The sequence below is a fragment of the Salmo salar genome, chromosome ssa11 (genome assembly GCF_905237065.1).
Source record: "Salmo salar chromosome ssa11, Ssal_v3.1, whole genome shotgun sequence".
NCBI classification, from domain to species: domain Eukaryota; kingdom Metazoa; phylum Chordata; class Actinopteri; order Salmoniformes; family Salmonidae; genus Salmo; species Salmo salar.
Genome location: NC_059452.1, coordinates 111,677,398 through 111,686,622, shown reverse-complemented (window position 1 = coordinate 111,686,622; position 9,225 = coordinate 111,677,398). Strand labels below are relative to the sequence as shown.

Below are 9,225 nucleotides of genomic sequence, written 5' to 3'. Positions count from 1 at the left end.
TTCCTTTGAGATAGAAGCTGTTTTTCAGTCTCTCGGTCCCAGCTTTGATGCACCTGTACTGACCTCGCCTTCTGGATGGTAGCGGGGTGAACAGGCAGTGGCTCGGGTGGTTGATGTCCTTGATTATATTTTTGGCCTTCCTGTGACTTCGGGTTGTAAGTGTCCTGGAGAGCAGGTAGTTTGTCCAAGGTGATGCGTTGTGCAGACCTCACCACCCTCTGGAGAGCCCTTCGGTTTATGGGCGATGCAGTTGCCGTACCAGGCGGTGATACAGTCCGACAGGATGCTCTTAATTGTGCATCTGTAAAAGTTTGTGAGGGATTTAGGGTCCAAACCAATTGTATTCAGCCTCCTGAGGTTGAAGAGGCACTGTTGCGCCTTCACCAAGCTGTCTGTGTGTGTGGACCATTTCAGGTTGTCAGTGATGTGTACGCCGAGGAACTTGAAGCTTTTCACCTTCTCCACTGCGGTCCCGTTGATGTGGATAGGGAGGGTGCTCCCCTCTGCTGTTTCCCCGAAGTCCACAATCTGTTCCTTTGTTTTGTTGATGTTAAGAGAGAGGTTATTTTCCTGTCACCACACTGCCAGGGCCCTCACCACCTCTCTGTAGGCTGTCTCATCATTGTTGGTAATCAGGCCCTCTACTGTTGTGTCGTCTGCAAACTTGATGATTGAGTTGGAGGCGTGCGTGGCCACGCAGTCATGGGTTAATAGGGAGAACAGCAGGGGGCTGAGCACGCACCCTTGTGGGGCCCCAGTGTTGAGGATCAGCGAAGTGGAGGTGTTGCTTCCTACCTTCACCACCTGGGGCAGCCCATCAGGAAGTCGAGGACCCAGTTGCACAGGGGCGGGTTTCAGACCCAGGGCCTGGAGCTTAATAATGAGCTTGGAAGGTACTATTTTGTTGAATGCTGAGCTATAGTCAATGAACAGCATTCTTACATAAGTATTCCTCTTGTCCAGATGGGATTAGGGCAGTGTGCAGTGGATTGGCGCTTGCATCGTCTGTGGATCTGTTGGGGCGGAAAGCAAATTGAAGTGGGTCTAGGGTGTCAGGTAAGGTAGAGGTGATATGATCCTTGACCAGCCTCCCAAAGCACTTCTTGATGACAGAAGTGAGTGCTACGGGGCGATAGTCATTTAGTTCAGTTATCTTTGCTTTCTTGGGTACAGGAACAATGGTGGCCATCTTGAAGCATTTGGGGACAGCAGACTGGGATAGGAAGCAATTGAATATGTCCGTAAACACTCCAGCCAGCTGGTCTGCACATGCTCTGAGGACGCAGCTAGGGATGCCGTCTGGGTCGGCAGCCTTGCGAGGGTTAACACTCTTAAATGTCTTACTCACCTCGACCACAGAGCAGGAGAGCCCACAGTCCTTGGGAGCAGACTCGTGGGTGGCACTGTGTTATCCTCAAAGCGGGTGAAGAAGGTGTTTTAGCTTGTTCCGGGAGCAAGACGTCGGCGTCCGAGACATGGCTGGTTTCCTCTGTGTAGTCCGTGATTGTCGGTAGACCCTGCCACATACATCTCATGTCTGAGCTGTTGAATTGAGACTCCACTTTGTCTCTGTACTGACATTTTGACTGTTTGATTGTCTTACAGAGGGAATAACTACACTGTTTATATTCAGCTATATTCCTAGTCACATTGACGTAGTTGAATGCAGTGGTTCACACTTTCAGTTTTGCGTGAACGCTGCCAATCTATCCGCGGTTTTTGGTTTGGGTAGGTTTTAATAGTCACAGTGGGTACAACATCTCATATACACTTCCTGATGAACCCCAGTCACCGTTTCCGTGAATTTGTGTATGTTATTCTCAGAGGCTACCAGAGAACATATCCCAGTCCGCGTGATCAAAAACAATCTTGAAGCGTGGATTCCGATTGGTCAAACCAGGGTTGAAATTACCTTTGCACAGGTACTTCATGTTTGGGTTTCTGCCTATAGGAAGGGAGGAACAAAATGGAGTCGTGATCTGATTTGTCGAAGGGAAGGCGAGGGAGGGCAATGTAGGAATTTAGAAAAGTTGAGCAACACTGGTCAAATGTTTTATGTAACCAGTGTCTTACTAGTGTCTTGCTCTCTTCCTCTCCTTTCTTCCTCTCTTCCTCCTCCTCTCCTCCTCTCTTCCTCCTCCTCTCCTCCTCTCCTTTCCTATCCTCCCCTCCTCTCCCCTCCTCTCATCTCTTCCTCTCCTCTCTTCCTCTCTTCCTCTCCTCTCTTCCTCTTCTCTCTTCCTCCTCCTCTCCTCCTCTTCCTCTCCTTTCTTCCTCTTCTCCTCTCCTCTCCTTTCCTATCCTTTCTCCTCCTCTCCTCTCTTCCTCTCCTCTCTTCCTATCTTCCTCTCCTCTCCTCCTCTCTTCCTCTCCTCTCCTCCTCTTCCTCTCCTTTCTTCCTCTTCCCACCCTCCCCCTCCTCTCTCACCATCTCGTCACCTCCCTTTCTCTCTCCCCCTCTCCCTTCCTCCTCCCCCAGGGTGGCTCTGCCTGGCTCTCTATCATGACTGATGGCGAGGAGAGTCCGCTTCCACTACACCCCCACCTCCTCTACCCCCACCCCCACCCTCACCCTCACTCCTGCCCTCAACGTCCAGCAGGGAGGCGAGGAAAGGCGGTACCATGACGGAGAGGTGAGGGTTCTCATACCGGCTCCATTTTACCGGGAACACAACCCCCCGAGACGGCACTGCCACGACATCGGCTTCCCTGATGATGATGATGATGAGGATGAGGAAGAGGAGGGATGCAGCAACACATGGAGTCCAGGGCCGGAGGAGGAAGAGGAGGAGGAGGAAGGGGAGGAGGAAGGTGCAGGAGTAGCTGCCCGTTGTGTCCCGGGGCCTCCCGGTGTCGTTACCGGCTGTAGTAGTGGTGGCGGTGTGTTCGGTAACGTGAGGAGGGAGCCGTAGACCCAGTGGATCTGGTGTCTGAAGAGGAAGAGCAGCAGCCATATCCAGCCCTCGCCCCCGTAGTCTTCTTCTGCGTCAAACAGACGACACGTCCTCGCAGCTGGTGTCTACGCACGGTCTGTAACCCATATCCTTTACTGCTGTCTGAAGCTGGTCTGTACTGGTCTGTAACCCATATCCTTTACTGCTGTCTGAAGCTGGTCTGTACTGGTCTGTAACCCATATCCTTTACTGCTGTCTGAAGCTGGTCTGTACTGGTCTGTAACCCATATCCTTTACTGCTGTCTGAAGCTGGTCTGTACTGGTCTGTAACCCATATCCTTTACTGCTGTCTGAAGCTGGTCTGTAAACCCATATCCTTTACTGCTGTCTGAAGCTGGTCTGTAAACCCATATCCTTTACTGCTGTCTGAAGCTGGTCTGTAAACCCATATCCTTTACTGCTGTCTGAAGCTGGTCTGTAAACCCATATCCTTTACTGCTGTCTGAAGCTGGTCTGTAAACCCATATCCTTTACTGCTGTCGAAGCTGGTCTGTAAACCCATATCCTTTACTGCTGTCTGTACTGGTCTGTAAACCCATATCCTTTACTGCTGTTATATCCTTTACTGCTGGTCTGTCCTGGTCTGTAACTGGTCTGGTCTGTAGCTGGTCTGGTCTGTAGCTTTTCTGGTCTGTAGCCTGGTCTGGTGGCCTTTTTAGCTGGCCTGTAACTGGTCTGGTCTGTAGCTGGTCTGGTCTGTAGCTGTTCTGCGTAGCTGGTCTGTAGCTGGTCTGGTCTGTAGCTGGCCTGGTCTGTAGCTGGCCTGGTGTGTAGCTGGCCTGGTTGGTAGCTGCTCTGTTCTGTAGCTGGCCTGGTTGGTAGCTGCTCTGGTCTGTAGCTGGCCTGGTTGGTAGCTGGCCTGGTTGGTAGCTGCTCTGGTCTGTAGCTGCTCTGGTCTGTAGCTGCTCTGCTCTGTAGCTGGCCTGGTTGGTAGCTGGCCTGGTTAGAAGCTGGTCTGGTCGGTACCGTAGCTGGTCTGGTCTGTAGCTGGTCTGGTCTGTAGCTGCTCTGGTCTGTAGCTGGCCTGGTTGGTAGCTGGCCTGGTTGGAAGCTGGTCTGGTCTGTAGCTGGTCTGGTTGGTAGCTGGCCTGGTTGGTAGCTGGCCTGGTTGGTAGCTGCTCTGGTTGGTAGCAGCTCTGGTCTGTAGCTGGCCTGGTTGGTAGCTGTTCTGGTTGGTAGCTGGTCTGGTTGGTAGCTGTTCTGTAGCTGGTCTGTAGCTGGTCTGGTCTGTAGCTGGCCTGGTGTGTAGCTGGCCTGGTTGGTAGCTGCTCTGTTCTGTAGCTGGCCTGGTTGGTAGCTGCTCTGGTCTGTAGCTGCTCTGGTCTGTAGCTGCTCTGGTCTGTAGCTGGCCTGGTTGGGTAGCTGGCCTGGTTGGAAGCTGGTCTGGTCTGTAGCTGGTCTGGTTGGTAGCTGGTCTGGTCTGTAGCTGGTCTGGTCTGTAGCTGCTCTGGTCTGTAGCTGGCCTGGTTGGTAGCTGGCCTGGTTGGTAGCTGGCCTGGTTGGTAGCAGCTCTGGTCTGTAGCTGGCCTGGTCTGTAGCTGGCCTGGTTGGTAGCTGCTCTGGTCTGTAGCTGGTCTGGTCTGTAGCTGGTCTGGTTGGTAGCTGCTCTGGTTGGTAGCTGGCCTGGTTGGTAGCTGGCCTGGTTGGTAGCTGCTCTGGTCTGTAGCTGCTCTGGTCTGTAGCTGGCCTGGTTGGTAGCAGCTCTGGTCTGTAGCTGGCCTGGTCGGGTAGCTGGCCTGGTTGGTAGCTGGCCTGGTTGGTAGCTGGTCTGTACTGGTCTGTAGCTGGTCTGGTCTGTAACTGGTCTGGTCTGTAGCTGGCCTGGTTGGTAGCTGGCCTGGAATTATATTGAACTGTTCTTATTGTCTTTTAACAGGAAAACCAATTTAAAAAGTGACTGTTTTAAATGTTAAGGTCCCCACTTTAACTATGGTGGGATATGTTTCTCTCTCTGCATTTCTGCATTCTTGAGAATACGTGTGTTCCTGTGTGTGTGTGTGTGTGTGTGTGTGTGTGTGTGTGTGTGTGTGTGTGTGTGTGTGTGTGTGTGTGTGTGTGTGTGAGAGAGACCCTCTAGCCAGACTGTAAGCACTGGTCATTCCCAGGTAGGTGGTCAGAGATATCCAGTGTAAATATTATAACCAAAAGTAAATGAACTGTGATTCATACTCACACACACTCTAGTCTTCCCACACCTCATAGCTGCCCAGCTGGATTAGAGATAACACACACACACACACACACACACACACACACACACACACACACACACACACACACACACACACACACACACACACACAGTCCTAATGAGAGCTGTGCGGCTGGTTGACATTTTCAACAAGCATGTCTATTCCTGGGCCCAGTGTTTTTTGACACTGCAACTCTGATGTCGCGCTCAACATGGAGTCTGTTTCTGTACTTGTTGTTGTTGTTTGTAAGTACGTCAGAACCCTGACTCATAGATATCTGCCGCCAAACTGGACCAGAACATCTCCTGATTTCTCTGTCAGGCAGGAGACCGCATTCCTGTTGTAGATGAGCGACACGGAACTGTCCGGGTGTGTTTACCTCAAAACCTAATCTCGCTTCAATCAGTTTATTCCCGTAATAAAAAATATGACTTGTTTTTTTTTAACAGCAACAGTTCCAACCTAGGACTTGTTTTCAACAATAGTTTTTACAGTAAAATTTACAGTAGGATCATGTATTACTAGCTTATAGCTAGCTTGCTTTGGCTAACGTTAACTAGCTATTAGCTGTATTGTTACTCCTGGGGGGTTTCACTAAGTACAGTAGATAGCTAGCTTGCTTTGGCTAACGTTAACTAGCTATTAGCCGTGTTGTTACTCCTGGGGGAGGGTTTCACTAAGTACAGTAGATAGCTAGCTTGCTTTGGCTAACGTTAACTAGCTATTAGCTGTGTTGTTACTCCTGGGGGGTTTCACTAAGTACAATAGATAGCTAGCTTGCTTTGGCTAACGTTAACTAGCTATTAGCTGTATTGTTACTCCTGGGGGTGTTTCACTAAGTACAGTAGATAGCTAGCTTGCTTTGGCTAACGTTAACTAGCTATTAGCTGTGTTGTTACTCCTGGGGGGTTTCACTAAGTACAGTAGATAGCTAGCTTGCTTTGGCTAACGTTAACTAGCTATTAGCTGTGTTGTTACTCCTGGGGGGGTTCACTAAGTACAGTAGATAGCTAGCTTGCTTTGGCTAACGTTAACTAGCTATTAGCCGTGTTGTTACTCCTGGGGGGGGTTTCACTAAGTACAGTAGATAGCTAGCTTGCTTTGGCTAACGTTAACTAGCTATTAGCTGTGTTGTTACTCCTGGGGGGTTTCACTAAGTACAGTAGATAGCTAGCTTGCTTTGGCTAACGTTAACTAGCTATTAGCTGTGTTGTTACTCCTGGGGGGGTCACTAAGTACAGTAGATAGCTAGCTTGCTTTGGCTAACGTTAACTAGCTATTAGCTGTGTTGTTACTCCTGGGGGTGTTTCACTAAGTACAGTAGATAGCTAGCTTGCTTTGGCTAACGTTAACTAGCTATTAGCTGTGTTGTTACTCCTGGGGGGGGTTCACTAAGTACAGTAGATAGCTAGCTTGCTTTGGCTAACGTTAACTAGCTATTAGCTGTGTTGTTACTCCTGGGGGGTTTCACTAAGTACAGTAGATAGCTAGCTTGCTTTGGCTAACGTTAACTAGCTATTAGCTGTGTTGTTACTCCTGGGGGTGGGGTTTCACTAAGTACAGTAGATAGCTAGCTTGATTGGGCTAACGTTAACTAGCTATTAGCTGTGTTGTTACTCCTGGGGGGTTTCACTAAGTACAGTAGATAGCTAGCTTGCTTTGGCTAACGTTAACTAGCTATTAGCTGTGTTGTTACTCCTGGGGGTGGGGTTTCACTAAGTACAGTAGATAGCTAGCTTGCTTTGGCTAACGTTAACTAGCTATTAGCTGTGTTGTTACTCCTGGGGGGTTTCACTAAGTACAGTAGATAGCTAGCTTGCTTTGGCTAACGTTAACTAGCTATTAGCTGTGTTGTTACTCCTGGGGGGTTTCACTAAGTACAGTAGATAGCTAGCTTGCTTTGGCTAACATGAACTAGCTATTAGCTGTGTTGTTACTCCTGGGGGGTCACTAATTACAGTAGATAGCTAGCTTGCTTTGGCTAACGTTAACCAGCTATTAGCTATATGTAGCCTCGCTACTTTTATAGCCTCACTACTGTATATAATCTGTCTTTTTACTGTTGTTTTATTTCTTTACCTACCTATTGTTCACCTAATATCTTTTTGCACTATTGGTTAGAGCCTGTAAGTAAGCATTTCACTGTACCTGTTGTATTCAGCATTTTACTGTAAGGTCTACTACACCTCTTGTATTCAGCATTTCACTGTTAAGATCTACACCTGTTGTATTCAGCATTTCACTGTGAGGTCTACTACACCTGTTGTATTCAGCGCACGTGACAAATACATTTTGATTTGATTTATCATCACCTGTTATAAAATGACAACAATGCCTTGCTAGCTGACTTACTGGTCCACTGTCGAAGCCCTGCTTCCTGAAGCATCGTGCCCGACAAAGAAAGTGGAGCCTCTTACTCCGTCAGCGATTGTAAATGAAGCTTTGTAGTATTTTTATCTATTTATTTTTTATTTCACCTTTTATTTAACTAAGTAAGTCAGTTAAGAACAAAATGTGGGTGGTGGGTGGTGCTTCCAGAGTATATTACTCGCTAATGTTCAGTCTCTGGATAATAAAGTTGACGAGCTCAGCGGAGGATCTCCTTCCAGAGAGACATCAGGGATTGTAACATACTCTGTTTTTTTTCCACGGAAACATAAGCTCTCTACGGGATATACTGTCTGAGTCCGTACAGCCAGTTGGGTTCTCAGTTCATCGCGCAAATAAAAACTCTCTGGGAAGAAGAAAGGCGGAGGTGTCCATTTTGTTTATGTGTAACTCTGTGTTGTTGTTTGTGTCGAACTGCTTGTCACAACCCTCTTCGTCAGAAGATATGTTGAAATCGCTGTCGGAAAAAGTGGACCAATATGCAGCGGATTGAGTGCTCATCATCATTTATTTTCAATGAGAACACGAGGGAAAAAAACAATAAACAAAACTCACGACAGGAACAGTGTAGCAGGCTAAACAAAAGCAGTGCTAACATACAACTACCCACAAGTGACAAACAAAAACACACACCTATTTATAGGACTCCCAATCAGAGGCAACTAGTAACACCTGCCTCCAATTGAGAGTCCAGCAACTAAACCTACACATAGAAAACTTAATCTAGAACCTACTCATACTGAAACATACACCACAAAACCCCGGGACACATAAATAACACACCACTCTAAGCTAAACACAACAAACCCCCACCATACAAAACAAACATACCCATGCCACGCCCTGACCAAATAATACAAATAATCCTCTATACTGGTCAGGACGTGACACTGCTTTTGCTTTATTCTTGACCGGGTCGCAGTTGTTAATGAGAACTTGTTCTCAACTGGCCTACCTGGTTAAATAAAGGTGAAATAAAATTATATATATTAACTACTCATGGTGTGATTGTGACATCATACAGGGGAACTCAAGTCCTTTTGTAGTCACCTGGATTGCCTTTCAATTAACAGGTGTGCCTTGTTTAAAGTTCATTTGTGGAATTTCTTACCTTCTCTTAATCAGTTGTGTTGTGACATAGGTAGAAGTGGTATACAGAATACAGAAGATAGCCCTACAGAAGATAGCCCTATTTGGTAAAAGACCAAGTCCCATATTATGGCAAGAACAGCTCAAATAAGCAAAGAGAAACGACAGCCCATCATTACTTTAAAGACATGAAGGTCAGTAAATACGGAAAATGTCAAGAACTTTGAACGTTTCTTCAAGTGCAGTCGCAAAAAACCATCAAGCGCTATGATGAAACTGGCTCTCATGAGGACCGCCACAGGAAAGGAAGACCAGAGTTACCTCTGCTGCAGAGGATAAGTTCATTACAGTTACCAGCCTCATGAGGACCGCCACAGGAAAGAAAGACCCAGAGTTCCCTCTGCTGCAGAGGATAACTTCATTAGAGTTACCAGCCTCCGATTTCAGCACAAAAAAATCCTTCAGAGATCAAGTAACAGCCACATCATCAACTGTTCAGAGGAGACTGTGTGAATCAGGCCTTCATGGGCAAATTGCTGCAAAGAAACCACTACTAAAGGACACCAATAAGAAGAAGAGACTTGCTTGGGCCAAGAAACACA

General features: G+C 47.7%; 1 protein-coding gene across 1 annotated transcript in view; it reads left to right on the top strand.

Annotated features, from left to right (window-relative positions):
- The first annotated feature begins 2,510 nt into the window (after window positions 1-2,510).
- LOC106595197 (voltage-dependent T-type calcium channel subunit alpha-1H-like) overlaps window positions 2,511-9,225 on the top strand; it is a 137,719-nt gene continuing 131,004 nt past the window's right edge. Inside the window, 2 exon segments of the mRNA XM_045688929.1 lie at window positions 2,511-2,819; window positions 2,903-3,039. Coding sequence (XP_045544885.1) covers window positions 2,511-2,819; window positions 2,903-3,039 — 446 coding nt within the window.